Raw genomic sequence first — 24,259 nt, forward strand, 5'->3', positions numbered from 1 at the left:
ATATCTACATCATGATTGAAGCATACGTTCTAATGGTTTACTTTTTTTCCATTCCATTCATTGTTGAACAAAATGCTTAAACATTTAGTATTTATCTTAATGCAAATTAATAATTTGAAATTCTATTTATCCATATTGTTTTAAAATATGTACTGTTATTATTTCATGATGCTTTCACCTGGACTCTATCTATAAGGTACGTAATTACTTGTTTCTTATGCTGTTAACTAGTATTGCCTGTATCTTTACTCTTTACCCACAAATAAAAATAAAATAAATATTGAATCAACTAATAGAAAATAAGCATTAAACCCTACCCCTTGACTAGCTTGTTCTACCTATATGGTGGCAGTTTAATCAACATAAACATCTTAAGTTTTAAATATAAATAAAAAAAAAATACAGTGCAGTACAACTATCAATCCAATAATAACAACCCATCAGTTACTATTCCAAAGATCCAATTTATCTGGTATGTTGTATGCGTACAAAATACTGTCCATCTTTCAAAAATATGTAATCATGTATTTTCTTGCTACTTTTATTATTATTATTATTATTATTATTATATTATTATTATTGCTATTATTAATATTGTGATCACCTATATTTAAATATTCTTCAATTTGATTTTTTTTTTTTCATCTTCACAGCAATCCATTTGGATGGAGGACGTGAAATTGTTATCTGTCAAGATGACTTAGAAGGTATTTAACTTTAATAAGCTTTTGAAATTAGTAACATTGAAGATGGAAGCTGAAGCAGGCAATTCCATCAGTCCTGATGGATTTCAGATTTTTTATGGAAATGGAATATTAACCTTATTATCCCATAATGCCACATCAGAGGTATTTGAGCAATGAAGAAAAACGCAAGCTTCTTTAGGAAAAGAGGAGACATTTCTTAGATGTTCTGCCCTATATTTTAGACTGATATGTGTTTATAAAATGTATTTTCAAAATAAAGAATTCCTAGTGATAAGACCCATTCATAGTAATTTATATAAATATACACACTGCAGATGTGCACGATACCCGGGCTACACAGGGCAATGCCAGGTTTATGACGTTTTGTTTTATTCCCTTAAACAAAATACAAAAACAAGTATTGCATCTGTATTACTGTAATCATATAACTATACATAAAATATTCTATAAGAACATACATGTTTTATCTACTTAAAAAATATTGTATACGTAGAAAAACATCAGCAATACAAATCATCAGATGTTTGTGGGGAAAAAAAGAAAGAAAAATGTGTTTGCTTAAACTCCAACCATTTTCTCTATGCTCGAGGCTTAGTGTGGAAATATAGAAATATGTTTCCAAAAAATCCCTGTTCATTAATTTATCATATTAATCAGAGACAAATATTCATACAGACACAATGCTGCTGTAACTGGCATTTCCTTCATTAAAGCAAAATTGACAACTGCTCATGCAAGTGCTGAAAGCACACCATATTCTTCCACTAGCACAAGCTGTTTGTTTTCCTTTATCTATGGAACATTCTGATGTTAAGAATAAATATATATATTTATTTTATTTTTAACATTGGTGTGTTCCTTGCCTTCCATAAATCAGTAATTCTGTAAATTTGTAGATTTAAAATAATAGAAAAAAAACAAACATACATTACCTGTTGAAGCATTTAAACGTAACTTGCTTATCTGCAGGGGGAGACTCCTCAAAGCAGTTACTTTACCGTCTGTGAGTTTACTAGTATTGACGATCTCTGTCTAGTCCAATGCTTTGCATAGTGAGGCACTAGGAACATAGGGCACATGTGTAGCAAGTGCTGTGATCCACCAACCCAGTGGCTCTTATGTTTGGTGTTATCATGCCATGCTTGATGCCCACAGCTGGATTCAAAGTGTCCAGGGCCCTAGGAAGAAGGCTGTCTCGGGGTCCCCTGCTGAACCCTGCTTTTATGAGTCTTGCGTGGAGGAGGCTCAACCAGGCTTCCCCAAACTCCGACCCTCCAGATGTTGCTGAAGTACAACTCCCATGATTCTCAGCCTATTTCATTCATAGAATCATGGGAGTTGTAGTTCAGCAACATCTGGTGGGCCGAAGTTTGGGGAAGCCTGCTCAAAGCTGTATGTGTGGGGGAGGCTAAATGTGCCTATGTGCTGTTCGAAAGTTGTGTGGTGGAAATGTTTTCTTCGTGGAGGAGTGTGTGGTAGATATATTTTATTTGTGGAAAAGTCTGAATGTTTTGTTTGTGTAGGAGAATTTGAGTGTGGCTAAGTTTTGTTTTGTAGTGTTTGAGTGAGTGTAGGAATTTTTTTAGTTTGCTTACCTCCTGCTTACCTTTTTGGTCCTAGTGTGGTCCTAGTGGTCATGTTGAGGTCATACTTTGCAGGATACAGGGTGGTATAGTGGAGGAATGCTGGGAAGCAGTATCCCTTGTGGTTTGGAGGTGGGGGAAGCATTATGTTCTGCACCAATATCAGGTACAGATCACTTTAAGAGCTTCCTCATGGCCTGGCACTCCATGAATAACTCAGCACATTGCCTGCTGTGCTCTGACTACTAGAGAAGCATCAGAGAACTGTGAGGGAGCTTATAAAGTGATCTATACGCGATTGAGATCCTGACCATGAAGCACCCTTTCTGTCTCAAGGTATTAAGCTCTGGGCCCACACATGTGCCACTTATGCTTTGGCTCTGGTGATCACAACAAACTTGAAGACCTTCAAAGGTTTAAGGACTTTAATAGGAAGTGCCTCTAGTGGCTGTCAGACAAATGTGAAAATGTTTTCCATTGTCCAAAATCTTAATATAGTTAACTGAATTAAATTAAACAGTAATTGTGTCAGAATCACACATAGGAGTAATTTTATAATGAGTCTTTATGAGAATTCAGGAGTCATATGTCCATGTACAAAGCTTCTTGTTAATGGGTGGCCAAGGATTATCCCTGCCATCTCATGTATAATACTGAGTGCACAGGAGGTATATTGGGTATCTGGGACCATACAAATAAGGAATTTATGCATGTTTACTATTATTATTATTATTATTATTATTATTATTATTATTATTATTATTATTATATGGAAGAATATGGCACACTTAGGTAGTATTTGTGAAAATTTAATTTGCATTAAATATCATGGCAACGGTGACACAAGACTAAAATTATATATATATATATTGAACCTATTATAGAAAATGATATACCCCCTTGCAAATGCAATTATCTCAAATATGAAATATATGCGCCAACTCAATAATGGTCAAATAAAAAAAATGCATATTTTATACATATATTTTAATGCAAATGTATTATGACACTGAAGACCAATACACCATGTGTAGGTTGTAGGGCAGCTTAAATAACCTATATTATGTATTCAGATAGAGTGTTTTTGCTCCTCTGCAAAAAGTAGCACAGAGCCAGGTGCATTTCATACTAGATAAATGTAAAATGGATATATGTGTAATGAATATTTGCACAAATGCAGACTGATAGTATGTACAAATGTCCAAATTTATATACTCTGTCATGAATTATTCTTATGATAAAATAGCATCTAATTGTTTCAGGGCCCCTCATGGGTAATGTTAACTGAGAGGCTTTATTTTTGGATAAAATAGAAAGTCAAATATATTTATAAAATCTCAGGCACTTTCCATGATCTTTTAATGTTAATTATTTAAATTTGTCATCCAGGTGAAGTAAAAATTCCTGGCTCACCCACCAATGTTCAAGCTTTGGATACCAGTAAAACATATATTGTCCTTAGCTGGGACCCACCTGTTCCTCGTGGCAGAGATCCCATCGTGTATTACATTGAGAAGGTAAAGTATGAATTTGTTTCTGTGACTGGACTTTAAGATCTTACTGTGTTCCGGAATTGAAGTATTAAAAAAGGGAAAGTCATTCAGCTTGAAAGTCTTTGAGAGATTTCTTAATTCTATTGTCCAACTCTTTTAGAGGAAATATCTGATTACCATTTTAAACCATGGTGATTTTTTTAGAACAATCTATCATGTATCCTAAGTCTGACTTGTGAAGATTAAGTTACATACATAGTTGCATAGTTACCATTTCAAGGTTGAAAAAGTCCATCAAGTTTAACCATGAAGCCCATTTCTTTGCCACAATTTATTTATTTTTTCAAAAGATTTCTTGACTCCGTAATGGCAGACTTTATTTTCTTACTTAGGTTTGTGTCAAACACAGACACATGACTTTCAATGCCCATTTTAAGATCTTTTTATAAACCGATTAAAGAGAAATGGACCCAGGACAGAACCCTGAGGCACTTCGATTAGCCCTTTTGTACACATTACAACGGTTCCATTTACAACGACTCTTTGCACGTTGTATTTAGGCCAGTGTTTTATCCAAGAACAAGTTATTTCATCTAAACCAACTGATTTCAGTTTTACTAGTAACCTTGTGTGTGGAACTGTATCAAATGTCTTTGATACAAAATTCCAGTATATCACATCTACTGGATCATCCTGATTTATATTTCTACATTGCAACTTCTTCCTAGAAAGCAATTGATATAATTTAGCATGACCTGCCTTTCATAAAACCATGTTAATTCCTGCTAATGGTATTATTGTTCAAAATTAATTCTTGAATAGTATCCCTTAACGGACCATCAAATAATTTCCCATCCATATTTGTTAAGCTCATGGATCTGTAGTTTCTGGGTTGAGCTTTTGCACCGTTTTTAAATGCAGGCACCAGATCTGCTTTTCTCCAATTCTCTAGTACAGTTCCTAAAATAAAAGAATCTGAAAAATAAAAAAACAGTGGTATGAATATTTCTACACTAAGCTTCCTAAACAAATGTGGTTGAATATGTAGCCCTGTGGATTTCCTTACATTAACTTTACTTAATTTCTGAAGCACTTTATCATGTGTTAACCAATCACCTGTTTGTCGTAAGGTTTTTGTCACAGGGTTTTGTAAATCTACAGCCATAGATTCTTCTCCATAAACTGAAGAAAAAGTATTACTTAGAATTTCTACCTTTTTCTGATCCTCCTTAATTAACTTGTCAATATAACTTTTTAATGAACCAACACTTTCATTTTTTAACTTTTTGGCATTAACACACTTGGTGGGGTTGTGCGAGGAACATTGGCACTGGACCCAGGTTTGTGAAAGAAGGACCTAAATAAGGGGAACTGGTAAATAAAGCTACTTCCTTTGTGTTCTTCTTGATTGATCCTCTTCCCTCTTGCAGCTTGTAGAATCTGCATATTGCAGGGCAGCCTTCATTGGTTTTCTTTCCTGTAACATATGAAGCCTGCATAATTTTCATATGCACAACAGATGGCAAGGGGTAGGGTTTTATTAAGTGGTAACCAAATCAATTTTGGACTCAAGGAAGGCCTGCTGTTTTTTTACTCTAGCAAAGCCCCTGCACATGTGCATACCTGCCAATGTTCCTTGCCCACTTCCTGGGACAGACCAGGCATGGAGCGCTGCTGTCAAATTCAGGACTCCAATGAAATAAAACGAGGAGTAGACATATGATTTCTATTTTTTTTTTTTGCTTGCACACTAAATGTTAAAAAAAATCATACTCTTAACTTCTAATTTGCACTTTGTGCATACAGATATTTCTCATTTAACTGCATAATACAGTCAAACTGAAAATATTGTTTGGATCAACCAATATCCAATAGGTGTTAAGTTGCCTTTTAATATATTTACGTATATCAAGAATTTGCTCTCTCTTTGTATAAGCATAGCTCTTACTGCATTTAACCCCTTAAGGACACATGACGTGTGTGACATGTCATGATTCCCTTTTATTCCAGAAGTTTGGTCCTTAAGGGGTTAAATACATGCTTCCAAAATTATATATTCCCATATACGTTGTATGTACTCTTCCTACTCTTCAGGACATCATACAAATTGTATCTAAAACACAACAGCCATCAACAACCTTTAACCCCTTAAGGACACATGACATGTGTGACATCTCATTATTCCCTTTTATTCCAGAAGTTTGGTCCTTAAGGGGTTAAACCAATCAACCACCAAACACACTTTTGACATTTATAGCTCTTTTTCATGATATTTCAACAAAATCGGAAAGAATTTCTGTTTGTGCTTTGTGCAAGGCAAACGTTATTTACCTAGCCCATGGTGGCCATTGTTATGGAATTATTTATGATTGTCATGTAAGTATACCTTTATTCTATACCTCTGCTAACAGTTCCACCAGCACAATGTGTATTTTGTGGATAATGGATTAATTGAAATGTATGAAAATGCTTCTTTAAAAATATTTAAAACGTTAAACTATGACAGATTACTATATGACCGCAGAGACACATTGTTCTTAATTGGGCATGACTTCACAATGAAAATATTCCTCATCCTTTTGAGATATGCCTATTTGTGCTTGTCACAAGAAAACTCTAGTCAAAAAGGAACAAACTAAATGGTTTTCATTGTAGTTTCCACGAAGAGAAAATGGGAGGTTTAAATACATGTGAAATGTCATGGTAGTGTTTCACATTATCTCAATGAGCTTTTTATAACAGTAAATGCAATCATAATGCAATATTCCTCTACATCTCAAGAAGTAATATTAGACATCTTGCTAATAATTAGGTACTGGCTGTAAAATGATTCCTCTGAAGGACAGTGGGGGGCACCTGTTGGGTTAACATGGGATTTATTAATTTGGCTGTGGTCAATACTGGGAATTGTAAAGAGATCATGAGAAGTTGTGAAGTCTTAAGATGAGGTTTAATTAACTGTGCAAAATAAGTTCATTCACTTCAAACAGATCATCCTTCTCAGAACCATCAAACAAACACATCAATCGTAATCATTTCACCTGTAATGCCCTGAAGTACTTTTTTTTCCTGTCTTTGGACAGAATTATAATGAATGTGAAAAATTTAATGATTGATATTAAGAACAGAGCAATTATCAAACACTGGACGCAAGCTAATATATTTGAATAAATTCAAGGTTTTTATGTATGGCTAGTGATTAAGATGCAGAGCTTTGCTTTAGAAATTGAACTTTAGTTTTATTGTGAGATAAATTATATTAATTTTAATTAGTTATCTTTTAAATCTGATACACAACGGTTTATTTACTAAACAGTGAATTGTAATCCTTTGAAACCAAAGTACAAAACTCAAAATAAAATAGCCTAACTGCGACCATAACTGGATTACGGCATTTTACCAAATCAACGATTGTGACTTATGTCTTGCAATTTTGTTTTCAAATCACTGCTCAGTAAATAACCCTCACAATGCACTGCTTACTCTTCTACAACTTTCCATATGTCTTTAGTTTTCGTTTCAGAAAAATACAGTAGTTTTACAAAGAATGCACAGTATTTTTCGGGTTCAGTAAGTGAGGTAATTAAACTATCGTTCATACGCATGACTACATCAGCACTGTAGGTCCTTGTTCCACATACTTTAGGATATGAGCATAAGAAGGAGTCATAAAGACAGAATGAAGAGAAAGGAGAGTACATATTCAAAATGTTGACTTCTTGAGACACTACCAAGGCCGACACAGAGCACCAATTATTAATTTATGATAACTTAGTAACCAACATTTTTTTTAATAATTATTTGTATTAAATTGTTTTCTTTATATGACATGTACAAATAGAAACATAGAAACATAGAATGTGACGGCAGATAAGAACCATTTGGCCCATCTAGTCTGCCCGATTTTTAAAAATACTTTCATTAGTCCCTGACCTTATTTTATAGTTAGGATAGCCTTATGCCTATCCCACGCATGCTTAAACTCCTTTACTGTGTTAACCTCCATCACTTCAGCTAGAAGGCTATTCCATGCACCCACTACCCTCTCAGTATAGTAATACTTCCTGATATTATTTTTAAACCTTTGCCCCTCGAATTTAAGACTATGCCCTCTTGCTGTGGTAGTTTTCTTCTTTTATATATAGTCTCCTCCTTTACTGTTTTTTTTTTCCTTTTATGTATTTAATTGTTTCTATCATATCCCTCCTGTCTCGTCTTTCCCCCAAACTATACATGTTAACTTCCTTTAACCTTTCCTTGTAAGTTTTATCCTGCAATCCATGAACCAGTTTAGTAGCCCTTCTCTGAACTCTCTCTAAAGTATCAATATCCTTCTGGAGATACAGTCTCTGGTACTGCGTACAATACTCCAAGTGAGGTCTCACCAGTGTTCTGTACAATGGCATGATCACTTCCCCCTTTCTACTGCTAATACCTCTCCCTATACAACCAAGCATTCTGCTAGCATTTCCTGCTGCTCTATTACATTGTCTGCCTACCTTTAAGTCATCAGAAATAATCACCCCTAAATCCCTTTCCTCAAATGTTGAGGCTAGGACTCTATCAAATATTCTGTACTCTGTCCTTTGGTTTTTACGTCCAAGATGCATTATCTTGCATTTATCCACATTAAATGTCACTTGCCACAACTCTGACCATTTTTCTAGTTTACCTAAATCATTTTCCATTTGGCTTATCCCCCCTGGAACATCAACCCTGTTACATATCTTAGTATCATCAGCAAAAAGACATACCTAACCATCAGGACCTTCTGCAATATCACTAATAAAAACATTAAAGAGAATGGGTACAAGTACAGATTCATGAGGTGCCCCTTTGGTTACAAGCCCATGCTTCGAATATACTCCATTGACTACAACCCTCAGTTGCCTGTCACTCAGCCACTGCCTTACCCATTCAACAATATTGGAATCCAAACTTTGCAGTTTATTGATAAGCCTTCTATGTGCAACAGTGTCAAAAGTCTTACTGAAATCTAGGTAAGCAATGTCTACTGCACCACCCTGATCTATTAGTTTATTTACCCAATCAAAAAAAACAATAAAATTAGTTTGGCATGATCTCCCTGAAGTAAACCCATGTTGTCTCTGATCTTGAAATCCATGTGATTTTAGATGTTCAACAATCCTATCCTTTACCATGGTTTCCATTACTTTCCCCACTACTGAAGTAAGGCTTACTGGCTTATAGTTGCCCGACTCCTCCCTACTACCTTTCTTGTGAATCGCTAACTTCCAGTCTTCTGGGACTACTCCTGTTATTAATGATTGGTTAAATAAATATGTTAATGGTTTTTCTAGTACACCACTAAGCTTTTTTAATAACTTTGGGTGTATTCCACTTTCTGGTCTCAAACCCGATTGAGAGATAAGATGGGCCCCTCAATTCTTAGCATGTATAATAAGCAGGTCTCCCTTCGTAATCATCAAGGGAGAGCATGGGGTTCTCTACTCACTCCTGTGTGGTACAATACCACATCGACAAATAGCCAGCCATCGCCTGTCTGCAATCCCACGTGCACCCACTGTTCAAGCCTGAGCTCCGATTCTCTGGTCTCTGCTTGCAGTCAAGCCTCTGCCCAGTTTCTCCCAGTCAGTCTCTCCCAGCTCAGGGGGAAAACGAGGGTCACTCCTTCGTCTGATCTGGCAGAGAATCGCAGCACTGGAAAGCCAGCCGTTACTGACCTCCAGTCTCAGGCACTCCTGCTACCCGAGCCCAGGCTCCTGTCCTTCTCTCACCGCCCACACCGGGTTTCTGTTTTTGTGTCTCTGTTTTCGTATCTCTCAAATGGTCTCACTCAGTTCGCCTTTTCGCCACATGGTATTCTCAGTTCGGCATCTTCCTTATCCTGCTCCACCTCCTCCCGCCTGTCAACATGACGACCTTACATCATGACGCTGTGGAGATGTGTAGTTGACACCTCATCCTTCTATTGTCCGTAACCAACATTTTATAGTTGTTAATGGTCAGATTTTTCGCAGGGATTTTGTTATTAAATTATTTTATAATATATTAGACCTAGATATAATTAGTTCACATAAAATAACTGGAATGAAATACCAGACCTAAATCTCAATACCACGTGCGCTTCTTAAAACAAAATAAAAAACTATAAACTGATACATCTGATTCCTTCCAAGTCAGCCGATAAGCCAATAAGGATTGAGTTACATGGGCTAATATATACTTTTATCAGGAATATGGGAGACAATGAAAACAGTTACCAATTTGATATATATCACATAAAGGCAAATCAGGAGAGAAGACCTGTTATTACTAAACATATACATGAATCCATATCACAATTATATAAACAATACATTGACACTATACTTTCTAATAAATGCTCATTAATCAAAAGGCTCACAGTTAATTAAGAAGTATTCTCATGCAAAACTTCAGAGATGAAGGTTCCCATCTGTATCAATGTTTTTTTTATCTGGTTTGCAGATTCCTCATGGTGACATTCAGAATCTGAAATGTGATGCCTGGCAGTATGCAGTATCTGTATGTTGGCTGATTAGCCGTGTTATACAACATGGCTATACAAATGTTACTTTCTCACACTAAGCATTATTCGCATATATATGAGAAACATATACATGTGTATTCACTATGTGTATCTCTCTTGGCCAAGGCAGACACCTTACCAGATATCATTAAGCAGTTAGGAGTTACAAACAGTAGCCACACTAATGGATGTGATATGAATTTTACTTTCTATAACCAATAAGCAACTGTGCATTCAGACTATGCAACTGTGCATTTGGAAAACGTGCATAACTGTTATAATATGGAAAAAACTTTAAGCCTACCAGAGCTTTCCTAATACAAGTATGTTTCACTTAATGCAAAGGATTACATACATGATCTTGTTAGTCATACACACATGCAAAACTTGTGTGCCGTGGAATATTTTGCCCCAGCACTCTGTCTTACTTATTCCAGAATAATAATGATGTGATAATTAGGGTAGCTACATAATCATTTGAAATATATATTAAAATGTACATAAAAAGCACAGGAATATTTATAAATGTATGACATAAAATATTTACACATACAGGAGTAAACTTAACCCCTTCAGGACGGAGTCAATAGTACACGTTCTGATAAAAAAAAAACGTAAACAAAAACTGGAATTTGCGCTATATGTCTGTTCACCCGTAGTTCCCCTCTTTCATATTATATGCATCCACACTTATTATATATCATTTTGTTCAGGAGAAACAGGGCTTTCATTTTATATCAAATATTTATATATGAAACATAATTTATTATGAATAAAATTTAAAAAACTGTGAGAAATTAAATTTATTTTTTTAAATTTGTAGTTCCGCCTCACATTTTAGCTGTACATGTCATAATACTGTTAGGTTTTACTGCAACAAAAAGCACATATTTGTAATCAGCGATGTCTCACGAGTACAACAGTACCCCCTATTAACAGGTTTTATGTTGTTTTGGAAAGTTACAGGGTCAAATATAGAACGTTCCATTTTCAAATTGAAATTTGCCAGATTAGTAATGTTACCTTTGAGACAGTGTGGTAGCCCAGGAATGAGAATTACCGCCATAATGACATACCATTTGAAAAAGTAGACAACCCAAGGTATTGAACGTGGGGTATGTTTAGTCTTTTTTTAGTAGCCACTTAGTCACAAACACTGGCCAAAGTTAGCGTTCATATTTGTTTTTGTGTGAAAAAAGCAAAAAACTAATATTTGGCCAGTGTTTGTGACTAAGTGGCCACTAAAAATGACTGGGCATACCCCATTTGCAATACCTTGGGTTGTCTACTTTTGCAAATGGTATGCCATCATGGGGGTAATTCTTATTCCTGGGCTACCATACGATCTCAAAGGCAACATAACTAATCTGGCAAATTTCAATGTCAAAAAAATGAAATGCAAGCCTTATATGTGACTCTCTAACTTTCCAAAACACCATAAAACCTGTACATGGGGGGTACTGTTATTCTCGGGAGACTTCACTAAACACAAATATTAGTGTTTTAAAACATTAAAACATATTACAACAATAATATAGTCCATAAAAGTGCAGTTTGTTTGAAAAAAATGCAAAAAACTTCGCTTTTACTTAAAATATCATTGTTTTAATAAAATTTACCAGTTTTAAACACTAATATTTGAGTTCAGCGAAGTCTCCCGAGTAAAACAGTACCCCCTATGTACAGGTTTTATGGTGTCTTGGAGAGTTACAGGGTCAAATATAGTGCTTGCGAATTAAATTCGCTGCACTTTCTCCCTGTGTTGTCAGGCATGTCAATCAAATTTTAATTAATCAAATGACATAATTATGTTAAAAAATGACTTAAATATATTCGTAGAATTTTAATATATATGCATTTATAGGTATTTAAATTCTACGTGCATACTAATGTAATCTTTTATGTAATTATATGTATTTATCTATATATATATATATTTGCGGTTATTTGCATTTTATATATAGATAGATATATATAGAATGTCATTCTAAGTGTATTATGTTACCAATATATATATATTAATAACAAAATACAATTAGAATGAAATTACATATGCATATATAATTAATTTTAAATTTTGTTTCAATATTTTATTTATTTATTTTATTATTTTATTTATGTATTATTGTAATTAGATGTATTTATATATAATATATGTGAATATATCTATTATATATATAATATATATACATATTATATATATGTAACGTCATTCTAAGTGTATTTTAATATTAATATATATACTAATATTAATATTAAAATACACTTGGTATGACGTTACATATATATAATATGTATATATATTATATATATAATATATATACATATTATATATATATATAAATACTTTTAATTTATTTTTACACATGTTTAATACATTTTTTTTTACTCTTCCTACCAGCAGGGGGACTGTCTAATATTTTAGACAGTCCCCCTGCTGGCAGATCCATAGCCAGCTATAGGGGGCCATGTGATCGCTCTTTGAGAGCGATCACATGGCCCCCAGGGGCCTCATTTGCCGGAGGGGGGCTGCCTGGGCTGTCAGGCAGCCCCCCAGAAGAGGATCGCGGCGGAGGTAAGTAGCTGCGATCTTCTGGGGGCTTAAGCCGTTACGGCGTTCTATGCCGCCGCAACGGCTTTAAAGCTTTTTAAAGCTGCGACGGCATAGAACGCCGTAACGGCGTTAAGGGGTTAAGACAGGCTATGTACCATACTTTTAATATTTAACCTCTTAAGGACACATGACATGTGTGACATGTCATGATTCCCTTTTATTCCAGAAGTTTGGTCCTTAAGGGGTTAAGGTAGACTGCTAATCATATGTGTCATTTTAAATATATATATATATAAGCTATTTCTTTAAAAATGTAGATTTTTTTTTTAAATGCACAGTTAGATCCAATTATGCATGCAGCAAAGAAATGCCCTTTTAAGATCCTTTGAATCAAGGTTCATATTTGCCCTTACAACACAAAATTCCACAAATCTCTTCAACCTCATTAATAAAATACAATGTTTTGCTCAGGGAGCTCTCCATTTTTCCCAAAGCAAAATCACTACAATGGTATGTGCTACTCCACTGATCTATACAAGTTTGCGGTAATTACCATGGGACAGCCAACATCCCCATTGAAAGCCATGCATAAAATCAAGGTGAACATAGAATTACAATGATGTATGTATTTGCCTAAACAAAGATGTAAACTTAACCTTATCAGCAATATTAAAAAAATCCCATACTGAACCATGCAGTGCAATAAAACTGCAATATTTTACACAGATACATATTGCAATAAAGGAAATATAGGGAAGACTTTGTGCACACATTTATTTAAAATCCCCTATAAGCGATAGCTTACTTAGTGAAAGTTATCTTATGTATTTGTAGCGAGGATGGGTGTTCACGGAAGGTTATCCCGCGATGGGAATTGGTTGAGCAATTTGGGAAACTTTTACATCTTACAATAACTTTCATGGATTTGTGTTTTTTTTTTTTCTTCTAACCTTCAGGTCTAATAAAGTTGTAGGGGCTTACTCTATATTGAGTTCCCTTGTGGTGTTTGAGAAGATTAATGAACCAAAGTGTATATCATGTCCCCGAACTATTCTTCATTAAGCTGTACAAGGACGTTGCATGCAAGTATCATATGTCCACTGTCTGAGACGCATACTTTTATTCCATATGAAGTAGATATCATGATAAATAATTTTAATTCCACGCCGAGCAGTTTAAGAAGGGGGGACAAAGTTGAATCCTGGAGAAAGCGAAGTCTTTGCAGTTTTACAATTGTAAAATATTCTTAATATTACATTGTCATATGACAATAAACAAATTACATTAAAACTAATGCACAAAAAAAATCTTACATTTTCTTTTTTTTTTCAAATACATTGAAGCATAAACTAAAATATTTGCATTAAGTACATCATTTAATTCCACTATTTTCTTACTTTTATAGACAATGGTTGGTAGTGGAAGCTGGCAGAGAGTGAACTCACAGATACCTGTAAGGTCTCCACGTTTCGCAGTTTTTGACCTAGTTGAAGGAAAGTCCTATAACTTCCGAGTGATTGCAGTTAATAAACATGGGGTCAGTGAGCCATCCGAAATTACACAGCCCATACAAGCTCAGGAACGTTTGGGTAAGAAGGTTTTTTTTTTTTTTTAATGGAAATGTAGATAAGCTATTTATCAATGGTTATGAGATGCAGTGTTGTGCATATAGAGCATTTCATAGAGGATATTACCAATGGTATTTTATTATAGTATTAAAACTGTTGCTATTCTGTTAACTAATTACAAGATAGGGATTAGTTATGCACTGGGCAATACAGAGGCAAATAAGAATATAATAAAGTAAAGTGCAGTATGTACAAGCGATCACACTGTGAAAATAAAAAAGCAATTGCTAATTTTAATGGGCAAATATTAGACAGGCTGAAATACAAATAAAGCCTGGATACGAGAGTGATTAACTATTTGAATAATACAACAGGACTTCCACGTACATCAGGAATGCCAGAGGAATACAGGTCATTTATTGACCCAAAATATGGGGGATTGTGCAATTTGAATTGAACAGTATAATTTGGTTCTTTTATCACTGATTTGTTGTACAAATAAGTATAGTATGCCCAACATAAGCAATATGTTATATTTAGCCCGTGTTGTGCAGCACTTCTGATTATTTATTTATAAAATATTTTACCAGGATGGATACATTGAGATTTCTCTCATTTTCAAGTATGTATATTCTAATGATGTATAACTATGAACAATTTTAGTACACTTTTTTTATTGATTTATTTGCCTGGATGTTTTATATGCGTATGCTCACATACTCCAAATTTATATGCTTACTTTCTTTATAGCTGTGCCATCTGCTCCTGGTCGTATCTTGGCATCCCGAAACACTAGAACATCAGTTGTCGTACAGTTTGATAAGGCCAAAGTAGAGGAAGAATTAATGGGATATTATATTGATTCATCTGTTGTGGGATCTAATCATTGGGAACCATGTAACCACAAACCTATTAAATACAACAGGTATGGTCTTTTTCTCTGCACTAGTCTAAAATAACTACATCTTGTATATGTCAGTGATTGTTGAAGCCCTAAACGGGAAGATCTGAAATTTTGACAATTGTGTCTCTGACCAATGAACGAGGATATATCACTAGTCAAATGATCTTTCAGTACTAGTTGTGTTGCAGGCTTATTGTCAAAACTGGCTACTCACTGTGTGGTTCAACAGACAAAACATATGTCCTACTATGGTGATGTGGACCAGTTATTCTGTTAACAGAAACCTCTATTCATTTCATGAATCATGCTTAATACTTTTAAAGTAATTTATTAAAGGATTTCCAAAATCCAGCTTACAAAATTAAAATGGATTCAAGTTTTTACAATTTGACTGGTATAATTAGACTTGAGCATTCGGTTTAAAAATAATTGTGATTCATCCAAATTTGGGTGATTGGTGGGTAGTCTGAATTCCTTAACTACGAATGGCTATATGACTAAATAACAAAATAAACAAAATAGACAGTTAACAAACAGTTTTGTTTGATAAGTCACTCAGAGTTCCATGAGTGGCACCAAAAAAAAAAAAAGAAGATTGACGGGAATACAAATGATTGAGGGTTAGGATACAGCTACATGATATTTCAATTATAATTTTTGCACTCTTCTGGTTCAGCAATTAATGACATGTCTTGTTAATACAATTGAGTTTTTCTCACATTTGCTGCTTCCCCTAAGTTCAAAAGACATTTAGATCCTCTTTCTTTCTTTCTTTCTTTCTTTCTTTCTTTCTTTCTTTCTTCTCACATACTCCATGTAGCGAAAGCCACTTCGCCACTGTGGTTTGGAGGGGGCTGCTTGCCCGCCTCTTACCCTGTGACTACGGTCCCTGGGCGATTTGGCCCTTTATGCACGGTATTTGGGCATACTGTGGGTTATTGGGCTGCCCCAGGATTATGGGCCCTCTCATCAGCCCATACGAAACTTAAACCCCATGGCGTTTGAACTGTGTTTGTGGCATCTAAACGCTGTTTGGATATGTTGAGCGCTCAGATCCAAGCCATCTGGGGATGGGTTGAATGTGGGGGTTCTGTTTAGTATAACAGGAGTTATGTATTTTTATGTCTTAACATGTGCTTAATGGAGGCTGTGTTTGTCCCTGGATATAATTAAATCAGCTTCTCCATTGTCTCCAGGATAGAGGATTCTGAGGAACTAGTTTGAGCTTCTAAAAACCATGCTTCCAGAAGGTCAAATGCACATTTGTACTAACTTTTGAACCCCTGGTCCAATTCGTATGATTTTTGAGTATTGATTGTGTATATGTATTTTTATGCGAATGTGATGTATATTTTGGGAGTTATGAATGTTGTGTAAAAACTGTATTTTCCCTACCTAGGATAATTGTATTTCCTGTGTGTACAGATAATTAGTTTACAGGTAGAGGGGAGGGCTATGTGTGGGATGTAACTATTGTGTGATTGGTTAATGTACGTTACTGTGTGTGTCCCTCCCCTTCATGGGAGCACCTAATAAAAAGGGCTGCAAGCTAGCAGCCAGAGAGTTCTATTTTTACCCTCAACTTGAGTCCTGTCTCTTATTGGGGGAATCTGCTACAAGGGATTGCTATGCTAGGCATATTCCCTTGCTATAATCACTGAGCTCTTGTAAGAGCTTGTTCCTGCTTCGTTCTGAAGGGAGATAGCTGCAGCCTGCGGTGCTTATGGTGTCTGGTGGAGTGCTTGGAGTCCTCTGGAAGCGCTAGGAGCATCTTTCAACGGAGGTACACAGTCGGGGTGCCAGGCGATCCGTTACACTCCACAACACAAAACATGAGGCACCTAGGCAGTTAGATAAATAGATCAGTGAACAGGCAAGCTTACAAAAAATTAGGCAGACCCTCCTTTCCATTTTTACCATCGATACTTCCATCCCTTTCTCATACCTTGGTTACAGTAGTATAGTCAAGCATTCAGTGCTCTATCTCTCCTGTGCTATTCTTTATTCAGTTTCAATACTGATATAAAAGATGGGTTTAAACATTAGGGAGATACCATATGATGTAACATAATATCTCCTGCGCTCATTCCACACACTGTTACTTAGCATCGTTATTTCAAGTTGATCAGAGCTTTTCATACTGCGTGAGTTACCCCAGCAGCAGTCTGGTTCGTCTTCCCCCACAAACAGGCCTGTTATGTAGTATTATATTTGCCTTCAGCATTTCCTCTGCAAATAGAATCTGACAAAAAAGCAAGATTCAGCAGCCTTTACCTACAGAACGTGTGTTTTTTATGGAAAAGCTTTAAAATACCCGTCATGCATATTATGTAAGTTGTCCAAGTACCTGACATTTCCCTTTAAGATCTAATTTTTTTTATGTTTTCATGGAGAATTGTTATAGGATATCCTGATCATATAATTAACTTCATTTCTGGGAATTAAACGTGGTTACAGTTTTTTGTTGTTGTTGTTCGTTTTTAGTTTACTGCAAAACATGCAAGGTATTTCCTACCTCCAAGAGGTTAGTTAACTTATTTATCACCATTTTAAAACTTACTGCTGAAAAGAGAGTGAGGTTTTCATATCAGGTAACAATGCCAAATAAAATGCATATGGCACTTGTACTTCTCTGATAATATTGTTCATTGGATTCCTCAGATTTGTGGTTCATGGTTTAACAACTGGAGAAAATTACATTTTCCGTGCAAAGGCTGTCAATGCTGTTGGAGTCAGTGAAAATTCTCAGGAATCTGAAGCAATAATAGTTAAAGCTGCTTTGAGTAAGTATCCGATAGCAAATTAGTTGTGTTTGTTAAGCCTTCCCAGTCAGTAGATATATTATAATCACTGCACTGCAGTCGTTCTGGGATTGAAACGGAGACCTAAAATCCCTTTGCCCCACATTACTGAAGTTAAAAAGTAAAAAGTTATTTTCAATAGTTGAAGAGCAGGTGAAACACAAAAACACCATCTGGTAGGTATATTTCCAATATATATATATATATATATATATATATATATATATATATATATACAAACACCATTTGAGCTCATTTGCATAAACCTACCCAGAATCCCTTGCAGTAGTGAGAGAACTGTTAAAGTGAGATTTCTTTGGAAAAAGCAAGTCTTATGGCTTGACTGGTGTTTGTATTTGTATTTAGCAATGTATTAACTCTCTCTCTCTCTCTCTTTATATATATATATATATATATATATATATATATATATATATATATATATATATATATATATGAAAATAAATAGTTGCGGCGCACTCAGACTACAAAAAATATAACACAAAGAAGGCTACTAAAATGCCTATCTAAGAATAAATATGGGGATTTGGTTCCACCATATGGCTATATGTTGTTAAGCCCACCACTACTTTCAAAGTACCCCAATATCGGTGGGTCCTAAGCTAAAATGTGGGGGACAAATTAAATAGTACTAGTGTTAAAAATAAAAGGTGTTAAATTAAATCCTAGTAAGAGCATAGTGAGTATACAAAAATAAGTCATGAAAGCAATTAAAAACAGTGTTAAAACTAAACAATTAACGTGTTAGTGCTAAAATGAAAATCACAGTGAGAGCACGCAAGCGTCCATAGGAAAGCATTGTAAATGCTTTCCTATGCGACCGGCTGAATGTGCGCGCAGCTCTTGCCGCGCGTGCGCATTCGCCGACGGGACGGAACGGAGGGATCGGAGGCAGAGAGCTCCCCACCCAGCGCTGGAAAAAGATAAGTTTTACCCCTTTTCCCCTTTCCAGAGCCGGGCGGGAGGGGGCCCCTGAGGGTGGGGGCACCCTCAGGGGACTATAGTGCCAGGAAAACGAGTATGTATACTCAGGGCACTATAGTTGTCCTTTAACTTTTAACTAACTGTAGCCATGTAGCACCCTTAATTGCTATACATGTTGCATATATGCAGTTACATTTTCTAAAAGCTGCTTAAGATAAAATGTTTTCTAATTTAATGATTTTAGGAGGAGGCATACCTTATGGTAGGTGATCCTGAGATATGTTTTCACATTCACAATTCACCCTTTATTGACTTTTCTGTTCTTTATCAAGCTAACATCACAAACCACAGAAGCAACACCTTGAATTAATCTATGTTCGTGTACCTTATTATTTTTCTATCATTAAATCCTTACAATGTTTCTAAGACTGAATGAGAATGGACAAATTAAGTCATATAATTGGTATTTCAATAAACATAATCATTTGTTTTCCATTAAAAATCTCATTATGTCTTTGGAACTATCTGTGTTAATTGTCAGCGTGTATTGCTTTACGTATTTGAATTACTTTTTTTAATTGTACTTGTTCACTTTCAATAATTTTGCCCCTGGAAATGAAATTACTTCTCTATATGTCAAAAACATAATCTAGACATTTAATAATATTTGAGGATTCCAAATTTTACAGAATAGATTATTTGTATATATTAATCTCATCTCAGGTTGTTCTTGTTTTACCTCTTTAGTTGCCAAGAACAGTATTATCATTTATTTGCATACCTCTCTTGTGATAACAAGGGTTAAATCCCCACTTTTGGAAATATTGTTTCTTTTTTTGACTATTGTTATTACAGCTATAACACATCAAACCAAATACTGATATCACGAGTCCGGCTACCTTTTCCTACTATTATGAAAGTCAACATACCTACTAACCTAATAACTATAAGAAAATAAAATGTTCCTGCCTTTTTGTAGCAACTCCATCTCATCCCTATGGGATTACCCTTTTGAACTGTGATGGTCAATCAATGACTTTGGGCTGGAAATTGCCCAAATTTACTGGTGGATCTGCAATTAGCGGATACTACATTGATAAGCGTGAGGCTAATCACCTTAACTGGCATGAAGTGAATTCCAGCCAAGTCCAAGAAAGAATTTACAAGGTTAGTGCCGATATATACTCTTTTATACTTTGAAAATTAATCATGCATTTAATTATTTTGGCAACTTCGAGAGAGTGAAACAAATTGCTGTAAGGCACTGGAGTGTCAATTATATATTTTGTCTTGAGTGCCACAATTAATTTTGATAATGACTTAATTATAATTAATTCAACATTTATGTTTATAGAAAGAAAAGGAAAATAGTGGTAATATATAAGGCATATTTTACAAGATTGTACCTTGATCAAATGAAAATGATCAAATGTAGAGAATAGCTTCATAAGTGGTCTTGATGCGCTACAAAGTATGTGTTATTTATAGAAAGTGTCGATAAGCAATGTAAACTAACCATTTTCTATGCTCTATTTAAGTGTTCTTGCATAGCAAGACCACTTAATGTTATCTCACATATATATTATTATTATTATAGCCAAATTTGCCACCCTAACTCCTCCCACAGTTTTTACACTACATAGACAGAAATATACCGAAACGTGCGGATTGTTCCCGATTGGATTGCTATTACTTTGTGGAACATTTCGCCGAATGGTTCACGGAATATCGTCGTTCTTGTGGCAAAATTGGTCCCATAGGAATGAATGGGAAAATGTTCAAAACTAGAGTGGGAGCTCTAGAGTGGGAGCTGGCAAAAGCTGAAAAATCAGGACATGATTTCTAACTGCCACCACTCCCTCATTTTCAAGCCCACCTACACAAATCGTATCTCAAAATGTTCAGCTATGCCTGCTGCCACTAGAAATGTCCACGGCTATGCCATAGTCCTGATAGTTTTCACAATATGACCGTTTGTTTGCAACTCACGCCGTCCATTGACATTCATTGAAACGTCACTCTAGCCAGTTCAAACTTGAAGGGCAATTTCTAAACTGTGACTGTGCCTTCATTATTAATACTTCAGAGACATACCATGCATCAATGTAGGTCTGGGTCTTGTGATTCTCACAATATAAAGCTCTTCGCTGTAGGATGTATAGTTTTTAAAATACGACCGTTTGAAATGGCAACCGCCAAAATACTCTGACCTGTGCCAGGCTGCAGCAGCAAGTGATGTCATAGACAGGGCCTTTTGTACACCTGCTAATGTTTTTATAAATGTATGTTTTAATGTAACTGTGAAGCACTTTGGGCAACAACGTTGCAATTAAATGTGCTATATAAATAATAACTGTTACTCCGGCCACTCCAGTTGTAGACTACTGGTGGAGGCAAGAACACTTCACACAATTTCCCCAGAAATTGTAGCTTTTCTAGTTTATTTATGAAATTGTGAAATGGTTAATATGTCTGTAAATGGAAAAACTACATTGAAAATAGTTACAACGTAACTTAGTCTGGTGCTTACTATTTGTAGGATACCCTTCAGCAAATGTCTACATATTAGTGATAGGAAACTAGGATGCTGCTGTGGTTGTGAGCTATCAGATTTTGGAGACATTTTTGATACAATTTCTCACAGGAAATGATTGCATAAATAAAAGATTACAGGAAAATGAAAAGACAGACTTGCAAAAAAGTGGTTGATGGCAAACTACTTTCGGTGTATTGTGTGGGAAAGAACAGATCTGAAATGGCATGGTGACATTTCCGAATAATTCTAGAATGGGAATTTGTTTGCAATTAACAATGATTTGACATAAAACATTAGTTAGCAAAAACTTTGATATAAAATCCTGGTTAACAATTACTTTAAAAAAGAATTGTAATTTTGCCTTATCAGCCTTATCAGAACCTGTAATCCTTTCACTGTACACAGAATTCTATTTTTTATATAAATGTAATATTTTTCTGCATCTTACAATATCAAGTTGCCCACATGTGTGGAGTTGGACATGGGGGAAGGAGATAAGGAGATACATTCACCTTACGTTGCTCCCCTATGTTCCACCATTTACTTGTTGCTATATTTATTTGGCTTCTAGTAACTTCACTTGTCAGGAGCCAATGTCACATATGTGAGAATACAAAACAGTGTCTATGGCAGATCCTGCAAGATCATGGGCTATATCATAGATAGTATCAGAAATGCTGAAAATTCTAACAGAATAGCAGTAACACAGTCAAAAGAACTTAATGGGAAAAAAAAAAAGATATCTGGAGAATGATTATCTTTGTAGTGCAGATTTATTACACTATTCCAAACAGGCATACCATAATAAGCAGCTCTGATAGAAATTGCAACTAACACATCTCTGTACTGGGTGTCAAAGAGAGAGTATGGAGAGGGAGTAGGGGGGAGCAGAGTAAGGTGCTGTATGCATCTGCTGCACATCGTACAAAAGGATGTCTGTTCCCATAAATTGTTGTGACAGATGGCTGATGGGAAATGGCATCGGAACTCTGCATTTTTGCCTAAGACTGCTGAAGATTTGCAATTACATGTGGCAAAACAGTTCCTACTTTGTCTTATATTTACCTTGATTGCATAGGAATTTTCAAAGATTCAACACAGTCTAAAAGAGCTTTCTTTAAAGATTTCCATTCTTTATGAAAAGCCCAAACGTGACAGAACTGCTCTAATGTAGTTATGATGAATTTGGGTGATTTACACGTTTTTATTTCTATAGGTTGAAAATCTAGACGAAGGCGCTTTTTATGAATTCAAAATTTCTGCATCTAACCTTGCTGGCCTTGGGCTTGCATCTGATCCAAGTGAACACTTTAAATGCGAAGCATGGACAATGGCAGAGCCAGGTAATGTATTTGCTGCTTAACTGTGATTCTTTATTTAATGTTACTTGGTTACTGGCTGCAGCAATTCCTTTCTGAAAAAAATAAAAATAACAGAAAATTACACTTAAGGGATTATTCATTGTAGCAAGATAAAGCAAAAAACAAATACAGTGCAAAATAGGCAAAAGTACCCAAGTTGGATTATTTTCCCCACATTTTTAATTTTTTCATGAATTCATTACCCATAGTACTATTCCTATATTATTTTTATTTGCAAAGTTCATAATAGTTAAAATGTAGTAATATAAATAGAAACTTTCAATACCTGTTAAAATAACTGATGAAAAGCTTCTACACAAACACAATGAGCCTAGAATTAGCTATTTAGCTGTAATGCTAAAGACTATTATGATTATTATTATTTTTGCCATTTATATAGCGCCAACAGATTCTGTAGCGCTTTACATTATTATAAGAGGGGTGGATTTAACTATAAATAGGACAATTGCAAGAAAATTTACAGGAACGATAGGTTGAAGTTTGACCTTGCTCAAACAGTCTATAGGAGATGGGGTGTACAACACATTAGGACAGGAAATATCAATCAAATAAGGTGGGAGTGAAACAGAGCTGGAGGAGAGAGTAGAGTGCTGCCCTTTAGGAGAGAGCAAGAGACAGGTATGTGAGGTAGAGGTTACTCTGGGAGGCCATAAACTTTCCTAAAGATATGTGTTTTAAGGCACTTCTTAAAAGATTGAAGACTAGTGAAGAGTCTGATGGCGGTAGGAAGGCTATTCCATAGGAAGGGAGCCGCCCGCGAGAAGTCCTGCAAGCATGAGTTGGCCATACGTGTGTGAGCAGCGGACATGAGTAGGTCACAGGCAGAGTGGAGAGACCGAGAATGTGCATACCTATGGATTTCGGAAGAGATATAAGAGGGGCTAGAAATGGTCAAGGCTTTCTAGGTCTGGGTTAGCACTTTAAATTAACTCCCATAGGATACATGAAGCCAATGTAAGGACTGACAGAGGGGTGAGGTGTGAGAGGACCGACTAGAGAAGAAAATCAGTCTGGCAGCAGCATTCATTACAGATTGTAGCAGGGAAATACGTTTTTTGGGAAGACCAATTAAGAGTGGGTTTCAATAATCCATGCAGGAAATTACTAGAGCATGGACAATCTCCTTAATAGCATCTTGTGTAAGTAAGGGGCGGATGCGGGCTATGTTTATAAGATGGAATCTAGAGGACTTGGTAACATGCTGGATGTGAGGCTCAAAAGTGAGGCCAGAATCAAGGATGACACCAAGACAGC

The 24,259-nt window shown here is 35.5% G+C and overlaps 1 protein-coding gene across 3 annotated transcripts in view; it reads left to right on the forward strand.

Annotated features, from left to right (window-relative positions):
* MYOM2 (myomesin 2) overlaps window positions 1-24,259 on the forward strand; it is a 187,185-nt gene that overhangs the window by 86,941 nt on the left and 75,985 nt on the right. For all 3 annotated transcript variants that reach the window (XM_063442912.1, XM_063442911.1, XM_063442913.1), the window contains 7 exons: window positions 654-707; window positions 3,680-3,807; window positions 14,275-14,458; window positions 15,188-15,362; window positions 18,003-18,124; window positions 20,067-20,254; window positions 22,840-22,966. In XM_063442912.1, coding sequence (XP_063298982.1) covers window positions 654-707; window positions 3,680-3,807; window positions 14,275-14,458; window positions 15,188-15,362; window positions 18,003-18,124; window positions 20,067-20,254; window positions 22,840-22,966 — 978 coding nt within the window. The remainder of the gene's footprint in view (window positions 1-653; window positions 708-3,679; window positions 3,808-14,274; window positions 14,459-15,187; window positions 15,363-18,002; window positions 18,125-20,066; window positions 20,255-22,839; window positions 22,967-24,259) is intronic.

Source organism: Pelobates fuscus, chromosome 2 (genome assembly GCF_036172605.1).
Source record: "Pelobates fuscus isolate aPelFus1 chromosome 2, aPelFus1.pri, whole genome shotgun sequence".
Taxonomy (NCBI): domain Eukaryota; kingdom Metazoa; phylum Chordata; class Amphibia; order Anura; family Pelobatidae; genus Pelobates; species Pelobates fuscus.